This window comes from Hyla sarda, chromosome 2 (assembly GCF_029499605.1).
Source record: "Hyla sarda isolate aHylSar1 chromosome 2, aHylSar1.hap1, whole genome shotgun sequence".
Lineage (NCBI taxonomy): Eukaryota > Metazoa > Chordata > Amphibia > Anura > Hylidae > Hyla > Hyla sarda.
Window position 1 is genome coordinate 265,336,694 of NC_079190.1, and position 23,007 is coordinate 265,359,700.

General features: G+C 44.4%; 1 protein-coding gene across 3 annotated transcripts in view; it reads right to left on the minus strand.

The window, feature by feature from the left end:
- MTF1 (metal regulatory transcription factor 1) overlaps positions 1-23,007 on the minus strand; it is a 76,302-nt gene that overhangs the window by 11,612 nt on the left and 41,683 nt on the right. For all 3 annotated transcript variants that reach the window (XM_056557101.1, XM_056557100.1, XM_056557099.1), the window contains exons 3-7: positions 15,271-15,402; positions 7,010-7,083; positions 6,784-6,911; positions 5,458-5,535; positions 4,801-4,903 (exon numbers count right to left, since the gene is read on the minus strand). In XM_056557101.1, the coding sequence (XP_056413076.1) occupies positions 4,801-4,903; positions 5,458-5,535; positions 6,784-6,911; positions 7,010-7,083; positions 15,271-15,402 (515 nt within the window). The remainder of the gene's footprint in view (positions 1-4,800; positions 4,904-5,457; positions 5,536-6,783; positions 6,912-7,009; positions 7,084-15,270; positions 15,403-23,007) is intronic.

Genomic DNA, 23,007 nt, shown 5'->3' on the forward strand with positions numbered 1-23,007 from the left:
TTTTATGGGCAGTCCAGTTCTTCAATGGCTGGAAGAACTGACTAATAAGAATGGGCATTTCACTGGTAAAACATCTGTATTACTGAAGTGCATGCACTGACTGGCTGTCTGTCTGGTAGCACCTCCTTCTGTACTACGCTTTACCTGTGCCAGGGTTAGCTGCTCCTTTTAACACCAGGTGAGGGAGGCACCATTTAACTTTTTTTTAGGACACTCTGTACTGTACAGGACCCTGGAGAAGCTCCTGTCCTCTACATATACAGTGATTTACAGCTCCCAGCAGATCTTTCTTACCTTTATAAGTAAGGACTTTCTTTAGCTGTAAGAGTTATCTACTTATTTTTCTACATATTGAGGGGAATTCATCAAGCTTTTTTGACCGTTTTTTTTTCTATCTAAAAAAGTCGCATCAAAAGTCTCAGTCACTTTTTGTGTGACTTTAGCTATTGATCATATCTGAAAGTGAACTACCATGTGCAGTGCTTTAGACTAGTTTTATGCCGTGGTGATCGATTCATGATGTGAGACTTTTCTCTGAAAGTCACACAAAAGTCGCAGCTCCAGTCATTTACACACAAACCCACACCAATTTACTGCAGCCCTGAAAAGTACTCTAAATAGACAAGTATTGATGAATTCTCCTAATTATTCTTATTCTTGGATGACATTTTGGGGGTCCGGAACCAATATGCAGATTTCCATTGAGTTATGGTCTCAACATACAATGGTCGTCCTGGAACCAATTAATATTATAACTTGCACACGCCAGAGAGCCCTGGAACGTCGGACAGCCGTCAGCCTATCACTGGCCGGAGCGATGTCCCGCCCCTGCCAGTGATAGGCTGAGCCCACTGTCATGTAAGAAGCCGGCTTCTTACATGACAGTGGGCTCAGCCTATCACCGGCCAGGGCGGGACATCGCTGCGGCCAGTGATAGGCTGACGGCTGTCCGACGTTCCAGGGCTGACGTAGGTAAGTTAAAAGTTTATTTTCTTTATCTTTTGCAGCCCGAGCATAGGAATACAGCGTACAGCAGTGGTCTCAAACCTGCGGACCTCAAGCTGTTGCAAAACTACAACTCCCAGCATGCCCGGACAGCGTTGGCTGTCCTGGCATGCTGGGAGTTGTAGTTCTGCAACATCTGGAGGTCCGCAGGTTGGAGAACACTGGCGTACAGTGAGTTCCAGCGCCGGTGTCGGCCCGCAACAAAGAGGAGGAGGGCAGTGCTTGACCTATGTGAGTAGTACCCCACTGGGCTGATAATTAATTGGGGTGGGGGGGGGGGGGGGGGGCAGAACAGCGCAAGCGGGTAACATGATTTGTTGGTGGTGGAGCAGAACAGTGCAGGCGGGTAACATGATTTGTTGTGGGGTGGGGGGGGGAGCAGAACAGCACTCGCGGGTCACATGATTTGGGGGAGGGGGGGGGGGGGAGAAATACCGTTATATACCGTGGAACCGCCATAAAAGTTACAAAAATACTGTGATACACATTTTTGGTCATGCCGCCCAGCTCTATCTTAGAGTTATTAATGATTAAAGTGATGGTGGTCAGAATTGCAAAAAAGGGCTGCGTCCTTAAGGTGAAAATGAGCTGCATCCTTAAGGGGGTAAAGGTGTCTCTCTTTCACCTGCTGAGAGACTCCGATCCAAGGCAATGACCCTAGCTAGTATTATGCATGTATCCTGCTCAGCATGCAGCATCATCCCTCAATAACCAACTACAGATTGGGCAAGAGAGAGAGAGGAGGTTATTTTGTTTTTTAAACCTCAATGAGCTAGTTTCCAAAATGGTATGCCATGTGTTTTTTTTTGCTGTCCTGGCACCATAGGGGCTTCCTAAATGCGGCATGCCCCCAGAGCAAAATTTCCTTCAAAAAAGCCAAATGTGACTCCTTCTCTTCTGAGACCTGTAGTGCGCCAGCAGAGCAATTTTCATCCCCATATGGGGTGTTTTCTGAATCGGGAGAAATTGGGCTTCAAATTTTGGGGGGTATTTTCTGCTATTACCCTTTTTAAAAATGTAAAACTTTTGGGAAACCAAGCATTTTAGGGAATTTTTTTTTTTTACGTATGCAAAAGTCGTTAATCACCTGTGGGGTATTAGGGTTTACTTTACCCCTTGTTACGTTCCCCGAGGGGTCTAGTTTCCAAAATGGTATGCCATGTGTTTTTTTTTTGTTGTTCTGGCACCATAGGGGCTTCCTAAATGTGACATGCCCCCCTAAAACCATTTGTCGCTCCTTCCCTTCTGAGCCCTCTACTGCGCCCGCCGAACATTTAACATAGACATATGAGGTATGTGCTTACTCTAGAGAAATTGGGTTTCAAATACAAGTAAAAATTTTCTCCTCTTTACCCCTTGCAAAAATTCAAAAATTGGGTCTACAAAAACATGCGAGTGTAAAAAATGAAGATTGTGAATTTTCTCCTTCACTTTGCTGCTATTCCTGTGAAACACCTAAAGGGTTAAAACGCTGACTGAATGTCATTTTGAATACTTTGGGGGGTGCAGTTTTTATAATGGGGTCTTTTATGGGGTATTTCTAATATGAAGACCCTTCAAATCCACTTCAAAACTGAACTGGTCCCTGAAAAAAAGCGAGTTTCAAAATTTTGTGAAAAATTGGAAAATTGCTGCTGAACTTTGAAGCCCTCTGGTGTCTTCCAAAAGTAAAAACTCATAAATTTTATGATGCAAACATAGAGTAGACATATTGTATATGTGAATAAAAAAAAATTATTTTGAATATCCATTTTCCTTACAAGCAGAGAGCTTCAAAGTTAGAAAAATGCAAAATTTTCATCAAATTTTGGGATTTTTCACCAAGAAAGGATGCAAGTTACCAAAAATTTTTACCACTAAGTTAAAGTAGAATATGTCACGAAAAAACAATCTCGGAATCAGAATGATAACTAAAAGCATTCCAGAGTTATTAATGTTTAAAGTGACAGTGGTCAGAATTGCAAAAAATGGCTGAGTCCTTAAGGTGAAAAAGGGCTCAGTCCTTAAGGGGTTAAAATCACCCTATTTTGACCACCTATTACCTTTTCCTTTTTCCGTATACGCAGCTGTATGAGGGCTAATTTTTTGCGCATTGATATGTACTTTTTATTGATACCACATTTGCATATATGAAACTTTTAATCACTTTTTATTCATTATATTTTAATAAAATGTGACCGAAAATAAAGCAGCAATTATGGATTTCTTTCTTTTTTTTTTTTTTACACGTTTGCACCGTTCTCCATACAGGATAATTAACATTATATTTTGACATATATGAAATATATGTTCAAGCTTTCTCAGACCTAAGCTGCTCCCATAGTGTAAATAAAATACACATAATACCACTGATTTCAAGTTGTTACCCCTTAACTCCTTAAGGACGTAGGGCGTACCTGTACGCCCTACGCCCGGTGTTTAAAACGGGGTCAGTCCCGGCTGATAATCATAGACCCTCGGCTAACAGCGTGTGGCATCGATTGTTGTGCCGCGCGCTGTTAACCCTTCAGACGCGGCGATCAAAGTTGACCGCCGTGTCTGAAAACGAAAGTAAACGCTTCCCGGCAGCTCAGTAGGGCTGATCGGGACGTCGCGAAAAATCGCGATGTTCCGATCAGATAGGACGCATGGCGGAGGTCTCCTTACCTGACTCCGCGGCGTCCGATCGTCGATTGATTGCTCCAAGCCTGAGCTACAGGCTTGAGCAATCGAGCCCCTATCTGACTGATCCGTGCAAAGCTATGGCTTTGCAGGGATCAGCATAGGATATCAGTGTGTGCAGTGTTATAGGTCCCTATGGGAGCTATAGCACTGCAAAAAAAAAAAAAGGGAAAAAAAAAGTTAACAAAGGTCATTTAACCCCTTCCCTAATAAAAGTTTGAATCACCCCCCTTTTCCCATAAAAAAACTGTAAATAAAAATAAACATATTTGGTATCGCCGTGCGCGAAAATGTCCGAACTATAAATATATATAATTAATTAAATTGCATGGTCAATGGCGTGCGCTCAAAAAAATTCCAAAGTCCAAAATAGTGTATTTTTGGTCACTTTTTATATCATGAAAAAAATGAATAAAAAGCGATCAAAAAGTCTGATCAATACAAAAATGGTACCGATAAAAACTTCAGATCACGGCACAAAAAATTAGCCTTCATACCGCCCTGTACGCGGAAAAATAAAAAAAAGTTATAGGGGTCAGAAGATGAGAATTTTTAACATATAAATTTTCCTGCATGTAGTTATGATTTTTTTCCGAAGTACAACAATATCCAACCTATAAGTAGGGTATCATTTTAATCGTATGGACCTACAGAATAAAGATAAGGTGTTATTTTTACCAAAAAATGCACTGCGTAGAAACGGAAGCCCCCAAAAGTTACAAAATGACATTTTTTCTTCAATTTTGTCGCACAATGAATTTTTTTTCCGTTTCGCCATGGATTTTTGGGTAAAATGACTAATGTCACTGCAAAGTAGAATTGGTGGCGCAAAAAATAAGCCATAATATGGAATTTTATGTGCAAAATTGAAAGCGTTATGATTTTTAGAAGGTGATGAGGAAAAAATGAAAATACAAAAACGGAAAAAACCTGCATCCTTAAGGGGTTAAAGAGACATGCCAGATATGAAAAATGGGACTTTGTCATTAAAGGTAAAAAACAGGCGGCGTTTTCAGGGGTCAAAGAATATGCGAGAACTAGTAAACTTCTTATGTGGGTTAAAAGAAGAGATCTTTTTTTTTTTTTTTTTTTGTCTTAACAAAAATGTACATCGTGTTTCCGTTATATTTATACCTGTCTGATGAGCAAAAGCATTTTCCTCTATGTGTTCTGGACTCTGAAACATGGACTGAAATAGGTTTGGTGATAATAATGAACCCAGGGCTTGTCCAGGCCTCTAAACCAGAAAAAGAAAAATGTTAAAAGAATGTATAAAATGTAAATGTTCCCTTTATATGCAGGCTGGTATATTAAATAAAGTGCAATTTTTTCCAATTACTAAGTATATGAACATCTTAAATACAGTATACAGCTAAATTTTCTCCTGCATGTACTTTAAAAAAATGGTCTATACTTTGGCAATATACTTTACAAATTTCTGAGATAACTCTTCTGATAAATAATAATGTATCCAAGCAATATACCATCAAAGCCTACATTAACCGATGGAGGTCCCAAAGCTCTGGCACCCACCAATCACAGAACTAACAGCCAGTAGAGCTATAAAAGATCCAAACCATGTTGCCTAACAGGCTGCATATTAAGCTCATGATGGTCTAAACAGTCAATGTAGCCAAATGAAACCAAAACAAAGCTAAAAGAAGATGAAGTGGCACAGGAGTTTCACAGTGTTGTAGCAGTTGCCAGGGTGCACAGTGGGCAGAAGATAAGCCAGCATTGGTTTTAATAAGACAACCCCTTTAAATGTACATTCCTAAATTAATGACTCACTCCATCAGCATTATCCCGAAGTTCCGAATCAGTGGATAAAGTGCTTAGATCACTGAGGCAGAGCCAATGGTTTGTGTCCTGAACGAGAAGAAAAGGAAAAAGTGTTAGCAACATCACTGGGTAGGGCCCATACGTTTGCTTCTGAGCAATATTATTATAGTATCAAATTCTTACACGTCCTTTTTTTTCATTTTTATTTTTTTTATAAAACTATTACCAATCTATAAAATGTCGAAAATCGAATCACAGGGTAGGACTGGTAGTGTGTCAATTATTGGGCTGCTCCTCTAAAGGAGTTCTACGCAGGTCGCACACTTATGGCATGTCCACAGGATATATAATGGATACTATTTAAAGCAGCCTAAATGTGTACAGCTGTAATGCAGCCAGAAATGGTATGTGTGACCTGCATATAAGATACTTGGTATAGAGAGAGACAGCTGTAATCTGGGTCGGTAGAGAGACAGATGTAATCTGGGTCGGTAGAGAGACAGCTGTAATCTGGGTCGGTAGAGAGACAGCTGTAATCTGGGTCGGTAGAGAGACAGCTGTAATCTGGTTCGGTAGAGAGACAGCTGTAATCTGGGTCGGTAGAGAGACAGCTGTAATCTGGGTCGGTAGAGAGACAGCTGTAATCTGGTTCGGTAGAGAGACAGCTGTAATCTGGTTCGGTAGAGAGACAGCTGTAATCTGGTTCGGTAGAGAGACAGCTGTAATCTGGTTCGGTAGAGAGACAGCTGTAATCTGGGTCGGTAGAGAGACAGCTGTAATCTGGGTCGGTAGAGAGACAGCTGTAATCTGGGTCGGTAGAGAGACAGCTGTAATCTGGGTCGGTAGAGAGACAGCTGTAATCTGGGTCGGTAGAGAGACAGCTGTAATCTGGTTCGGTAGAGAGACAGCTGTAATCTGGTTCGGTAGAGAGACAGCTGTAATCTGGGTCGGTAGAGAGACAGCTGTAATCTGGGTCGGTAGAGAGACAGCTGTAATCTGGGTCGGTAGAGAGACAGCTGTAATCTGGGTCGGTAGAGAGACAGCTGTAATCTGGTTCGGTAGAGAGACAGCTGTAATCTGGTTCGGTAGAGAGACAGCTGTAATCTGGGTCGGTAGAGAGACAGCTGTAATCTGGGTCGGTAGAGAGACAGCTGCAATCTGGGTCGGTAGAGAGACAGCTGCAATCTGGGTCGGTAGAGAGACAGCTGTAATCTGGGTCGGTAGAGAGACAGCTGTAATCTGGGTCGGTAGAGAGACAGCTGTAATCTGATTCAGTGGGCATAAGCTTTGTTCTTAGACAAATCAAGAAGGGGTATATATAGTTTCATTTCGTACCTCTGCATTATTGTGGAACTGCTCATCCACCCCAGTAGGATCATGATCCTTCATGTGACTCATTAAGCTGTCCTGTGTGCTTAAAGTTTTCTCACATCCATCAAGGGCGCAAAAAAAGTGTGGCTTTCCTGGAACCAAAACAAGTGTTTATCATCAAAATCTGATAACATATCCTCAAATGACAGAACGTTGTACACACACACTGGCATAGCACTATACCCCTCACCTGTATGCTTCCTTGCATGTGTTTTCAGGTGGTGGCTTACAGAAAATGTTTTACCACATCCATCATGATCACATCTGCATCATAAAAATAAGAGGATATTAAAATTTATATGTACCCTACATTCATGTACCACTGTCCATTCACAAGTGAATTTTACAAGGGCCCCCTGGGCACTATATTTTTTTTATACGATGCCAAAATACCCCTTTAATTGTAACAACTGTCAAAGAGTTAAACAGTAGGGCAATATTCATACAGCTGTAATATAGGCCAGGACTGCTGTGTGTGAACAAAGTCTTATGGTTACATAATTGCATGAATGTCGCAGGTTGAAAGCTCCTACAATATAGCAGAAGCAGGTAGGGTGCCCAACAGCAGATAACCATGAACCCCCGTAGGGTTTATTCACATTACAGGTGGAAATCCCGCCTGAATAACAAGCTGGAGCTAGGACCGCTCAGAGATGTGCCGTCTCAATAAACAGCAATGCATGTACATGTTCATTCTTTTGACGGAGTCTAAGGGCGGAAACATTTGCTGCGGAAATTCTGTAGTGTAAATGGTGCAGCAGAATTAGTAATGTGAATGGGCCTCTATCAAGACCGAAACTGATAACTGCTTATCTCTTCTCTTTTGCATGCTACATAGAGCTCAATGAGAACCATGTAGTGAGCAAAAACAGTGGCATTGGATTATATTGCTCTATTCCTTATAACAAAAAAAATATATATATTTTTTTACATTTTGTGTAATAGATATCTTTGAATTAATCTACATAAAAACTGTAACATACAATTTATGCTTACATATATCATATAATGTATATATACACATACACACACACACACACACAAACACATATACATTGGCTGATTATTTCCTAAATTTAATTATATGTGGGAAGCCTATCAGGCTGAATTTGTGGGAGGGGCTTTGGCTATTTAACATCCATCGGCCCCTCCCTCTGGGCGTATGCTGGGTTGGCGAAATTGCGGGGGTTCTTTCGTTGCGTACGCTGGGTCAGGTGTGTGGTGGTGCAGGTAAGTGCCGGGTGACCGGCAGGTTTCTTTACTGGGGCCCTGGTCTGTTGCTATTGCTCCCCTCGTTTGGCGGGCAGGCTCCGGCACCCAGCGTGTTATGTTAGGCGGCGGTCCGTCGGTGCAGCGCATGCCCGGGCTGGCCGCAGCGTATACGGTCTCTGGGTCCAGCAGCAGCTGGCGGCATGGCAAGCGCGGGGAGACGCGACCCACGTGGGTCTCCCTGTGCCGGCGTCTCACGTGCAACACGGGGCTCTGAACGGGCGGAGTCACAGCATGCCAGTGAGCCGACGGTATAGCTCCACGGATGGCCAGCAGGTGGCGCTGAAAAAAAAAAAAAAAAAAAGGAGATGTGTGTGTGTGAGGAAATGTTAGGCTTACAGAGAGTATTGGTACCATACAGTAATAGGGGCTGGCTCATGGTGCACCGGTGTCAGGCCACGGTTCCTGACACATGCACTATCACAGACAAGGGGCAGCTTGTAAAGTTTATAATACGATAATTCATATCACTGTGGCTCGGTTTAGGGGGGGGGGTGGTCATGCATATCGGGGTAACGGGTCAGAAGCGTGGGGTTGGGGTAGTTTCAGGCATAGGGGGGGGGTAAGGGGGGGTCAGCAGGTATGGGGTCAGAGGTAGTAGGTGGCGCGTAAACCATATGGTTAGTACACTGTTAGTTTCTCTTGCAGTTTAGGGGGGCTGTATCCAGTTAGGTGGTCGTTACGTTCCTGGTCATTGCAAATTCGGCTACGGTCAGTACCAACCGTACGGCGGTTGTTCATGTTATTTATTCACGTTTCACGGTGGTCATCACTTTCGCTAGCAGACGCTAGTTCACGTCATTTCAGTCAAATGCTTGATACTCCTGTTACATTAGTTAAGGTTACGCACTACTGCTGTTACACATAGGCCCTGAATTACTGTATATCTGACTCGACATGTCAGATAGGGTTCAAGGCGTCATTGCTACTGTCACGCATACAGTGCATTTCGTTTACACAGGTAGTGGTCACTGCGATCTTGACTCTTCTTCAAGGGTGACCACTCGCCTGCGGTGGTTGCTGACACGTCTTCAGAGCCATCGCTAGTTAGTTAGAAACGGTGCACACTGTAATCTTGACTCGCAGTCAGGATGTGTTCACGGTTTAATTATTCATGACTATACGCGTCATGCACACATTCTCGGTCAGACACACGGTCAGGCCTCGTTTCATACTATTCAGGTGGTACTCTGGGGTCGCACTGGCACTACGGTCAGCACTCTTGGGTTCGGCCACATTTCACGGGCAGTCTGCAGCTGTAAGCTAACATTAAGTATGTATTCGGTTGTTTGCAGGGTTACAGTCGATTTGCTGTTCGTTCAGACGTCTTACTGTTGTGTTACAGTGGTGGTAAGGTCAGTCAGTACTCAGCGAGGGGGGTACACGTTTCTCATATCTGGTGACTCACGATTACCGTTTTGTTTCCCCGGCACCCGTTACGGCCCGGACAGGTCATGTCTCACGTGTCAGACATAGAGGACCCGATGTCCATCCCTGATACACCAGCTAGAAGCTCCGTGCGAGGGACGCCCTCCTCTGCAGCTTACAGGGCTTGGACGATCCCTAAATTGATGGAGGAGTTGCGCAAGAGAGCAATTCCATTTCCAGCAACCGCCCGAAAAGCAGAGTTGTACAAACTCCTCATGGCGGATCAGGGGGCTGGCGACAGTCAGGAGGGGACCTCGAGCCAGTCCACCCTCTCTGAACTGCATGCAATGATGACTTCCATGTTGGGCAGGCTGGATTCTCTGGAGAGAAGGGGCATTCAGGGGCCTCCAGCTCCAGCAGTATTGCAGGCGCCAACGCCTACACAGATGTCTGCCCCTGTTCCGGTAGGCAACCCAGGTAGGCGCTCTGGGCCACCAAGGGTGTCACCAGTCCATTTTGTCCCAGCGGCCCTGAGGAAAGACATACTGGAAGGGAAGGACATCAATTTGGCGGCCCTGTTGCTATCTGCCTTTGACGTTGAGGACACTAGAACGGTAGCATGCGCTGACTTATCTGTTGTCCTTAAGAGTAAGGACACCAGGCTGAAACGGAAGCTAAATATCCACGAGTTTGTCATTGCCTTCAGCAAATACAGGGAGGTGATATGCTCAGCCAGGCCGGAGCGCAGAGAGGAGCTCGACCTGTATTTGCTGAGGGTTACGGAATACGCTTACAAATACGGTGGTACCCATTTCTACGATTATCATAGAAGTTTCTCAGCCATGGCAGCGGCGGCCTTCAGCCAAGATGGGTATCTCACAGACTGGAGCATCGAAGATTCACAGATGTTCTGCAGCCACTTCGCAAATCTCAAATTCCCCGCATGTGCCGCCTGTCAATCAATCACGCATACTACGGCGTGGTGTGTAGGGCTGGCTCAACAGGGCGAGCAGGGCACTATCAGACCGTCCACTTCCACGGACAGTTTCAGCAGGTCCGCACCTGCCGTGGATAAGTTGGGCCGTCCAGTACACTACCTCGGAGGCTCACAAATTTGTAACAACTATAACATGTCTTCGTGCAACTTCAGCAATTGCAGGTTATTACACGTCTGCTTCTACTGCTTCAGGGCACATCCGGGCTCTGCTTGTAGGCAGAAAGGGCCAGCATGACTAGGCGGGGTACGTACCCCAGTCCTGGCCGCTCTGCTCGCGGATCACCCGGACCCAGATTGGGTCCAATGGTTGATTAATAGTTTTGTTAGAGGCTTCCACGCCGGCATGGTCACACTGCCGCAGGCCACATTTGAATGCGACAATCTGTTGTCTGCCGTAAACGATCCCGCTGTTGTCACTGAATTAATAAATGCTGAGCTAATGAAAGGTTATATGATTGGCCCCTTGTTAGTTTCTCCATTCAGGTCTTGGAGGGTCAGTCCGGTAGGGGTGGTAACAGGCAAGTTCAATGGGAAAAAGAGACTGATATTTGACTTGTCGGCTCCTCATGGGTCACGTATTCCCAGTATCAACTCTCTCATTCCATCCGAGGAGTTTAGCATGCATTATTCTTCCATAGACCAGGCTATTCAGGTCATCTTGGCGCTCGGCCCAGGGACTTGGATGGCGAAGGCGGATATCACTGACGCCTTCAAGTTGCTGCCATTGCACAGGGACCAGTGGCAATGGTTTGGGCTCAAATGGCAAGGGGCATATTACTTTGCTTCCAAGTTGACGTTCGGATGCAAGAGCAGCCCGTGGCTGTTTGACCAACTGGCCCAGGCATTGCACTGGCTGCTGGTTAATGTCTCTGGATGCAGCCAGGTCATCCATTACTTGGATGACTTTCTTCTGCTCAGTCGCCCGAGGGAAGAGCCGGACCAGTTGGTCAGATTGCTAAAACTGTTCACTGATATTGGGGTGCCAGTGTCTCCCAAGAAAACGGTCGGTCCAACTAAGTGTCTCACCTTTCTGGGAGTAATCCTAGATTCAGTCGCAATGCAAGTCAGCTTGCCCACTGACAAACTCAACCGTATCAGAGACACTATTCATAAGTACACGGTCTCACAGGTCACGACCAAGGGCGAGTTGCAGAGCTTGCTGGGAATGCTGGCATTTGCTATGCGAGCAATCCCGCAGGGTAGAGCGTTTGTATCCAGAATATTGTCTTTGCTGCATGGTGTCCCTCATCAACACAGTAGGGTTTGGTTAGATTGTCAAGCCCTGGCTGACCTGAACATGTGGGATAGGTTCATGGCACAATGGAATGGGACGGCCATGTTTGTCCCGCCAGCCTCCGAGTTGTCCCCCAAGATCTGCACTGACGCGTCATCTTCCATCGGTTATGGTGCAGTGTGGGGCAGCAGGTGGATGGCGGGCCAATGGTCCAAGCAGGTAATGGCTCTGGCAGGCTTCAGCAGCACCTCGGCACTCTTTGAGGTTTTCCCCATTGTAGCAGCTGCAGTGACATGGGGCGACAAATGGTCAGGGCAGACGGTGGAGTTTCAGTGTGACAATCAGGCGACAGTTGCCATAGTCAACAAGGGCAGTTCCGGGCATGCTACTGTTATGTCATTCATGCGCAGACTAGTCTGGGTGTCCTTACAACACAATTTCAATTTTGTAGCCAGACACATACCGGGGGTAGACAACACGGCCGCAGATGCTCTGTCCAGAGCTAATTTCAATCTCTTTTCACAGGTGGCTCCGCAAGCAGACGCAGTAGGAACACAACCCCCTTGCCTGGCACAATTAATCTTGGACTGAATCATTACACACAGGTGGCCCGGGAGTTAATGTCGGACGCCTTAGCCCCCAATACCAGGAAGGCCTATCATGCAGCACACGACACCTTCAAGGCATATCTGTCGCAGCATAGTATCCCCTTTTCTTACGACACCACTATCATTCTATCTTTCATCGGTTTCTGCCACTCTTCTCTGCACCTGTCTCATAGCACTATCAAATCTTACCTTTCGGGCATTCAGCATTTCATTTCTTTATCCCACCCAGACAGGCTATCTATCTTATCATCTCAGGCGGTCAAGGCTGCGCTCAGAGGGGTGGTGGCTCGTAGCGCCACAGCGCCAACTCTCAGGAAACCGATCAGCGGCGAGCTGTTCCGAGCCATGTCTGACGCATTAGCCAATAACCCGTTTGGCTTCGAGCGCAGTCTGATAATCAAATCTGCCATTTATCTAGCCTTCTATGGCTTCCTACGGCCGGGTGAATTTTCATGTGTCAGGCGGGGAGCGACACATCCACAGAAGGCTCATTTAAGGTGGCAGGGTTCTTGGTTCGAAGTTTCACTGTCTGTCACAAAAACTTGTAGGTGGGGGGCGGTGGTTAAGTATTTTCCTTCAGGTAATAACTGGTGCCCGGTGGCAGTGTTGGCACAACTGGTTGAGTTCCTCCATGATAAGCCTCCGGAGTCGCCACTGTTGCCTTTCGGTGGAGGTGCTCTTACCACTTCTCTTTTCACATCGCATGTCCGCACGCTGCTTGGTAATTTAGGACACAACCCCAGAGAGTTCTCAGGGCACTCATTCCGCATAGGAGCAGCATCGGCGGCCTCCAGGCACAAAGTGCCTGTACATGTCATCCAGAAGTTGGGGAGGTGGCGGTCTGATGCATATACCACTTATGTCCCAGATCCCTCAAGGGAAATGGCAGAGGCATTTCAATTTTTGGCACTATAAATAAATGATACTTAATTACCCTAACTGGTGGTGTATTTTTGCCCTCTATAGGCTGACCCTCGACGCGGTTTTCAGGCACACCTCAACCGCTGTTCTATGTTATAAGCAGAGTTTTGGGTTTAGGTCTTGGTAAATCTAGTTTCTTGCAGGTGGCCTTGGCAGGAGATAACAGGTAAGCCCATGCACGGTTCAAAGTCCTGACCACAAGTGGGAAGCCTATCAGGCTGAATTTGTGGGAGGGGCTTTGGCTATTTAACATCCATCGGCCCCTCCCTCTGGGCGTATGCTGGGTTGGCGAAACCCACCCTCCTCACCCTTTTCTTCATCACCATACATAAGGGAATGCCCTCTATAGGCTGACCCTCGACGCGGTTTTCAGGCACACCTCAACCGCTGTTCTATGTTATAAGCAGAGTTTTGGGTTTAGGTCTTGGTAAATCTAGTTTCTTGCAGGTGGCCTTGGCAGGAGATAACAGGTAAGCCCATGCACGGTTCAAAGTCCTGACCACAAATATATATATATCTCTCTCTCTCTCTCTCTCTTAAGCTTTTCTTTTTACTTCTCGGTGATAAAAAATAAATAAATATTGTCCAATACAGAGAGGTTGTTAAATAGACCAAATCACCAACTAGGTAGACATGTAACCTATAAGCACAAACACTAAGAGCTATGCGCTTAAAGGACAAGTCTCACAGTAAACAATTGTTCAGCTTTTAGTGCAGAAGGTAAAGTTATACAGGTTTGTAAATCACTTCCATTACCAATGCTGCTTAGAAACAAGCTTTATCTGCATTCTTCTGTCTGACAGGAAATTCAGCTGTTCCAGGTTTTCATGACTTGCGACCCCCTATTCAGGCTGTTATCAGCAGCATCCCGGGGCCGTGACGTGACAATTACCCAGAAGACCCCTGTGCTGCAGAGAGCTCCCTGTGCTCGGCCTTAGCCCCTCCCATCTGATGAATATTCACACTGTCCTCCCTCTGTTCTGCAGTGATTGGCTGAGCAGCACTGCCTATATGCCGGCTGATTCAGATCATAGCAGCCCCAGCAAACAGGCTGATTCTCTCCCCTCTCCTTGCTAATGTTTTTACACTGAGAACGGAGGAGAGGGGGGAGGGGAGGGAGCTGCCAGCGTAGAGCTGTCACACTGAGAATGGAGGGGAAGGAGAGTAGACCTGTCACACTGAGCACTGGGGAGAGAGGAGTGCAGGGCAGAGAAGGGGGGGAGGTGATTGTGCCAGTGTAAAGCAGGAGGGGGAGGGAGTGCTTTTACAGTGTAAAACTGCAGCTTCACCTCCCGGGTCCCTCTCTCTGAGCACTGAGATTACATTTTGTTTCCTTGTGGCCACCCTGCTGTATAGGGCTATGATAGGAGCTCAGTGTTATGTGGCCACCCTGCTGTATAGGGCTACGATTGGAGCTCAGTGTTATGTGGCCACCCTGCTGTATAGGGCTACGATTGGAGCTCAGTGTTATGTGACCACCCTGCTGTATAGGGCTGTGATTGGAGCTCAGTGTTATGTGACCACCCTGCTGCATAGGGATATGATTGGAGCTCAGTGTTATGTGGGAGTGGCTAGCAGAGCTGAAGGAGTGGCTAATATAAGTTAGGGGTGGTAACAAGCTCTCTGCTCAGGCAGCTGAGAGCAGGAAATGTGAGCAGTGCATGCAGGGAAATGTAGTCTTTGAGATCACAGGCATAGCCACCATAACCAGGAAGTAACTGCAATTTATGAGCTGAATAGCCGGTGAATGGGGGCCGGAAAAAAAAAATCACAAACATGTCAGAGAGGTGGTAGGTGAATATACTATGGAATGGCTAGGTATTTTTTTTCCTTTGCTGCATGGGATATCTTCTTTAAGGATAAAAGGCTTTCTATTGTATAATCTAGCATAGTCATTATTAAGTGAGGTGAATCATAAGGTAGCTGCATTTACCTACAACCAGAGCAGAGACGATATAACCAGCAGATGCCACAGATGACAGTAGAAAACATAAAAGTATTAGCATTTTAGTATTTGCTAAGGAGAGAATGAGAGATAAAGTAAATAAAGTTACCGGAATGGTTTCTCCCTGTTGTGCGTGCGAATGTGCTTCCGTAAGTCGCTGTGGGTAGTGAAATACTTGCTGCAACCTTCTGTCACACAATTGAAGGTTTCACCCGTGTGGAGTCTTTTATGTGCTCTTAACCTGAGGAAGGCAACATCAAAACTTTATTTCTGCCATACTAATTCATATAAATAACATACAACATATATAGTTCTCCATAAAACATACAACAAAACAATTAAACTCAGGTCTACAGTAATTTGTTTAAAATGCCTACAACACTCTACACCAAAGTAATACCTGTACAGACCTGTTCTGCATTTAGCATTTTTACAGGCACAACTCTTACTAAAGTAGACGGGGGGGGGGGGGGGGGCATACACTCTTACTACATTCAGGGGGGTGTATGACTTATACACACCCCAAGACTGTATAAGCCCGCCCGTCGTCTGATACTCCCTCCAATTATTAAAATAAAGTTCCTGCCCATCTGACCGATTACCTGAATTGTCAGACAAACTATGAACCCAAATATATTGGGAAGAAAATGGCATATTAACTGTAAAAATGTGTGATCCAGGCATGGTGCCCTATGGTAACCTATGGTAATGCGATCTTTTTGAGGGGGGTTGGTCACAAGTCCTCTTTAAAAGAAAATCAATCACATAATGGGGCAAAAGAAGTTGGTTGCTGTCAGTGTGTAAAATTTGGCGCAAGTTTAAAACCAAAATGGAGAAATTCTGAAAATAAATATATGGGTAGACATCAAAGTGTCAAGATAAAAACTTAAATGGGCACTATCAGATTCAAACACGTTTTATATGTTGTGCATGGACAAGATCCAGTAAGTGAGGGTGGGCTAGCACTCCTCTGTGCTCTCTCCTGTCTGATAGCACTCCTCTGTGCTCTCTCCTGTCTGATAGCACTCCTCTGTGCTCTCTCCTGTCTGATAGCACTCCTCTGTGCTCTCTACTGTCTGATAGCACTCCTCTGTGCTCTCTCCTGTCTGATAGCACTCCTCTGTGCTCTCTCCTGTCTGATAGGACTCCTCTGTCCTCTCTCCTGTCTGATAGCACTCCTCCATCCTCTCTCCTGTCTGATAGCACTCCCTTGTGCTCTATCCTGTCACACAGGAGAGCGCACAGAGGAGTGCTAGCCCACCCTCACTTACTGGACTTTGTCCATGCCTGTGCTTCAGCATGGACATGATTTTATAAGCCATGATTTCTATTAAAAAAAATAAACATTTTTCATGAAGTATATTAGGAAGGTTAATGTTTTGCCAAGACCTACAACATATAAAAAGTTTTTGTATCTGACAGTGCCCATTTTAACATTTATTTTGATCTTGGAACCAGAGCAGATGGAACCAGCTGGATGTAGAGAAGAATACTGTTTATCACAAGTGAAGTCCATGTCCCAAACAATTCAAGGTGTCAAATAAACAACAGAAGAAAGTATCTGGGGTTTATTTTGTTGATAATTCCATTTTTTTTTCTGCAATTGAGTAATTCTATTTGAGGTGGTAACACATTCTCAGAGTGTTCTCTAAATATAGCCGGGTGAAGCATGTGATATCCAATTTTGTCATGTCCCTGCAACATGTAAAAAGTATTGTATTATGACAAGAGCACTTCAAATAAAATAATGTCATTTCATGTTAGTAAGCTAGAATGTTCAGCTAACAAACCTATGTACTTTTGAGCTCCCTGTAAGGGTAGTGTCATTCTTCCTATACGCTATGTGTGACCCTACCCTAATGGTACATTCATCTGACTTTTAACATGACTAGGGTCACTTATTTCTGGTTGTGGATAATCTCTAGATACCTGCTGTTGTTACTGATGCCTCAATTCATCTTTATGTACTTTCTGGTATCCCTATGACTCCTATTGGTAATATTTTTCAAGATATTTTTTGACATTTTTTGCTTATGTTACTAGATGGTACCTATGGAATTGGGGTTGTTTTGTTTGTGGGTGGGGGGGTTGGCACGGGGTGGATGGTGCAATAAAAATGATCTGATATTTTTTAAAAACAATTAAAATGATAATAGACAAAGGGCCATATTTATTAATCTTTTAATCTGACAAAAACTGTGGAATTTTCTCATAACAACCAATCAAAGCTCAGTTTGCGTTTGTCAAATGAAACCTGAGTTGTGATTGGTTGTTAAGGGCAAAACCAGACTGTTTGCGTCCCTAGACCGATTGATAAAACTGGGAAAATGTTCTTATTATCTCTGTGATTTGTGTATTTGTTAGAAAGTATAAACGCTAGAAGATTCCTTATAGTTTTTGCAGGGATTGTGTGTGTGGAGGGTACTAGATATGCAAAACATCCAGAAACTTTAGTAATTATGTTTCCCTTATGTAATATACCGTATTTATCGGGGTATACCATGCACCGGCCTACAGTGGGGATCATAAGTTTGGGAAACCCAGGAAAAAAATTGCATTAATGTGCATAAAGAAGCCAAGGAAAGATGGAAAAATCTCCAAAGGGCATCAAATTACAGATTAGACATTCTTATATGTCAACAAAAGTTAGATTTTATTTCAATCATTTACACTTTCAGAATAACAGAAAACAAAAAAATGGCGTCTGCAAAAGTTTGGGCACCCTGCAGAGTTAATATTTTGTACTGCCCCCTTTGGCAAGTATCACAGCTTGTAAATGCTTTTTGTAGCCAGCCAAGAGTCTTTCAATTCTTGTTTGAGGTATCTTTGCCCATTCTTCCTTACAAAAGTCTTCCAGTTCTTTGAGATTTCTGGGCTGTCTGTCACGCACTGCTCTTTTAAAGGGGTATTCCAGGCAAAACCTTTTTTTATATATATCAACTGGCTCCAGAAAGTTAAACAGATTTGTAAATTACTTCTATTAAAAAATCTTAATCCTTCCAATAGTTATTAGCTTCTGAAGTTTTCTGTCTAACTGCTCAATGATGATGTCACGTCCCGGGAGCTGTGCATGATGGGAGAATATCCCCATAGGAACTGCACAGCTTCCGGGACGTGAGTCATCAGAGAGCAGTTAGACAGAAAACAACAACTCTACTTCAGAAGCTAAATAACTATTGGAAGGATTAAGATTTTTTAATAGAAGTAATTTACAAATCTGTTTAACTTTCCGGAGCCAGTTGATATATATAAAAAAGTTTTGGCCTGGAATACCCCTTTAAGGTCTATCCACAGATTTTCAATTATGTTGAGGTCAGGAGATTGTGAAGGCCATGGCAAAACCTTCCGTTTACGCCTCTTGATGTAATCCCCCATGGATTTCGAGGTGTGTTTAGGATCATTATCCATTTGTAGAAGCCATCTTCTCTTTAACTTCAGCTTTTTTACAGATGGCATTAAGTTAGCATCCAAAATTTGCTGAAATTTTATTGAATCCATTTTTCCTTCTACTCGTGAGATGTTCCCTATGCCACTGGCTGCAATATAACCCCAAAGCATGATTGATCCACCCCCATGCTTAACAGTTGGACAGAGGTTCTTTTCATTAAATTCAGTTCCAATTCTTCTCCAAACGTACCTTTGCTCATTCTGCCCAAAAAGTTCAAATTTAACCTCATCAGTCCACAGAACTTGTTTCCAAAATGCATCAGGCTTGTCTATATGTTCATTTACAAAGTTCAAACGCTGATTTTTGTGGTGAGGACGTAGAAGAGGTTTTCTTCTGATGACTCTTCCATGAAGACCATATTTGTACAAGTATCTCTTTATAGTGGAATAGTGTACCACAACTCCAGTGTCTGGAGGGATTGTGCAGTCAAACGTGGGTTTTGAATTGTTTTTCTCACAATCCTACGAGCTGTTCTGTCTGATATTTTTCTTGGTCTTCCAGATCTTGCTTTAACTTCCACTATTCCTGATGACTGCCATTTCTTAATTACATTCCGAACAGAGGATATTGACATTTGAAAACGTTTTGCTATCTTCTTATAGCCTTCTCCAGCTTTGTGAGCGTCAACTATTTTCAGTTTCAGATTTCTAGACAACTGCTTAGAAGAACCAATGGCGCTGATTGTTAAGGCAAGGTCAGATGAGTCTGGGCATTTAAAACTGTTGAAATTGACATCACCTGGTCTTCCCAGATGATGATTGAGAACAATCCATGACACTGGCAGGTCTCAGCTTTGCAAAGGGGGCAGTCCATGCTATAAATTATGCAGGGTGCCCAAACTTTTGCAGACACAATTTTTTGGTTTTCTTTTATTTTCAAGTGTAAATGATGGAAATAAAATCTAACTTTTGTTGACATATTTAAAGAATGTCTAATTTATAATTTGATGCCTTTTGGAGATTTTTCCATCTTTCCTTGGCTTCTTTATGCACTTTAGTACAAATTTTTACCTGGGGTGCCCAAACTTTTGATCCCCACTGTATAACACGCACCCTCATTTTACCAAGGATATTTGGGTAAAAAAAGTTTAACCAAATATCCTTGGTAAAATGAGGGTGTGTGTGTGTGCATGTGTATACCCAGATACACTGTTTCTGACCCCGCAGAATCCCCTAGGAAAGGCAGGGGGAGAGAGGCCGTCGCTGCCCGCTTCTCTCCCCCTGCCTTTCCTGGGGTCTAGAGCCCTGCTGCCGCTGCTTCTCTCCCCCTGGCTATCGGCGCCGCTGCCCCATTACCTCCCCCTTCCCCGGTTTTATGATTACCTGTTACCGGGGTCGGGTCCGCGCTGCTTCTGGCTCCAGTGTGGCATCTATGCGTCGTTGCTATGCGCTGCAGTAGCCTACGTGACGTCACTCGTCATTGCGCCCCGCAGCACATAGCAACGATGCATAGACGCCACACCGGAGCCAGAAGCAGCGCGGACCCGACCCCGGCAACAGGTAATCATAAAAGCGGGGATGGGGGAGGCAATGGGGCAGCGGCGCCGATAGCCAGGGGAGAGAAGCGGCGGCAGCAGGGCTCTAGCCCCCAGGAAAGGCAGGGGGAGAGAAGCGGGCAGCGCGGGCCTCTCTCCCCCTGCCTTTCCTGGGGGCTTCCGCGGGGTCAGAAAAACCGGGGGGGTTAGGGGGAGATGGGGGAGGCAATGGGGCAGCGGCGCTGGCAGTCTCTCGACCCCAGCATAGGCAGGGGTAGAGAATCGGGCAGCGACGGCAGGTCGACCTGCAAAAGCCGCTGCAGTTCATTGATTTAAAGCGCCCGCTTTTAATCATTGAACTGCAGCGGCTTATACACGCAGATAGACTTTAGGCAAAAAATGTTATCCTAAAAAATGCGTGTTATACGCCGATAAATACGGTACTGTACAATCTGTTAGCTACTTCACCCTTTTTTCTCTCCTTTACCTCACTTCTTATTGAGCTCAAAGGCCACTTGCTTCTGCTTCTATGTATGTTCCTATGTACATCCAAAAAAATCTATATGAACTGAAAACTAGGTAAGAGATCAGGTAAACAAGAACTAGGAGGCTATAATTATCTATATCATATAACTTGATCTATGAGGGTGTGTTCACACATTCAGGTTTATAATTGCAATTATTCAATACAAAGCCAGGAACAGAGCATATATAGAGGACACAAAGGAATGACAGACTTCTGTTTTTGTCAAATCCATTCCTGGCTTTGTATTTAATAATTGCAATTAATAACCTGAGAGTGTTAACACAGCTTTTACCAGAAATGAAAAAGGCAATTGGTTTGTTGTGCTGTTTTTGTGCTCTTTGTTTCTTTACTCATTCATTACGTTAACAACACTGTTCTCATTAAAAATTATCAAAGCAACCTAAAATAAGGAAATAAACCACAAGCAAATATATAGAATGGGAAACACATAGGGGGAGATTTATCAAAACCTGTGTGGAGCAGTGTTTCCCAACCAGGGTGCCTGCAGGTGTTGCAAAACTACAACTCCCAGAATGCGTGGACAGACAAAGGCTGTCCAGCAGGGGTGTGGAAATAAAAAAAAAAACTACTCGTCCAAGGGACTAAAGCGGAACACAATCTACTTGTCCCTCAAGAAAATCCACTTGTCCTGGTAGATCAAATAATTTCAACCAAAATAGTCTGATCCCCCCCCCACTAGACAACCAGGGATGGATATAAGATCCCTTTAGACACTGCTGTCAACTTAGACAGCGGTGATCTAATGGTTTAATAGCGGTCACGGTGATCGCAGCATGCCAGGCTATTAGTGGCGGGAGAGCTGTAGCTAGCTCCTTTTACACCCGAGGCAAGCCCAGAAAATTGCGCCATTTATTATCAGAACTTTTATTAGGAAAGGGGCTTATTCACATATATACCCCCTTTTTCAAATATTTTAATAACTTTTTTTCAGTCTTCTTAGGGACTTCTATATGGAGCCTTTTGATTGGAAAACACTGAACAGCGCTGTTACTGGGGCGGGGGTTCTGATCTCCAGTTTATGTGGTGCATTTTATTTACTCTAATTTATGTGTCATTATGTTGCATTTAGTTAGTAGATAACTACAACACCCAGCATGCCCTGATACAGCCTATGGTTGTGTGGGTGTTGTAGCATGTTGCACTGTATAGTAGTACAGTTAAGGTTATTGTGTAACATGCTGGGAGTTGTAGTTTTGGTTTGTGTCAGCTGCAGAGCCGTAGGCTGTGTCAAGGAATACTGGGAATTCCAGTTAGTAACTACAACACCCAGCATGCCCTGATACAGCCTATGGCTCTGCAGCTGACCCAAACCAAAACTACAACTCCCAGCATGTTACACTTTATAGTTCTACAGTTTAGGTTATGGTGCAACATGCTGGAGGTGGTAGTTTTGGTTCGGGCGTGTTTGCGTGCATCCGTGGGGCTCTTGGTCGGCGGGCGAGTATGAAGGGGGCGGGATTCTGGTGGTGCAATTCAGTGCGGGTGGCCAGAAATCACAAAAAAAAAATAAAAAAAATTAGATAGCACAACTGGCAGCAGCACTTGTCAGTCCGCCCCTGTACAAAACATACATGTATACACATATCATACATACACATATACCGGCCACTGCCCCCTATATTATACATTACATACATACATCATATATACACATACACTCACACCATACATATGCACACATCATACATACATAATACATAGACACATATACATACACCGGGTCACTGTCCCCTATATTATACATTACATACATTCATTATACATGGACACATCATACATACACCCGCCGCTGCCCCCCCCACATCATACATTACATACACACATCAAACATATACTCACACCATACATATACACCATACATACACCTGCTGCTGTCCCCCACATCATACACTACATATACACATCATACATACACCGGGCTGCTGCCCCCTATATCATACATTACATACACACACACACACCACACAGACACATCATATATACACTGGGCTGCTGCCCCCTATATCATACATTACATACACGCATCATACATACACATATACATTACATACACTGGTCTGCTGCCCCCTATATCATACATTACATACACACACACACACACATATACACACATCATACATACTCATATACATTACATACACCGGGCTGCTGCCCCCTATATCATACATTACATACACACATCACACACAGACACATCATACAGACACCATACACACATCATATATACACATGACACATACACCATACATATGCACACATACATACACCTGCCGCTGATACACCCCCCCTAATCATACATTACATACATATACATACATACATGCCGGTGTGAGGTGAAATCCCCAGCCTGTGCAGTGCAGTTCAGCATGTCTCCTCA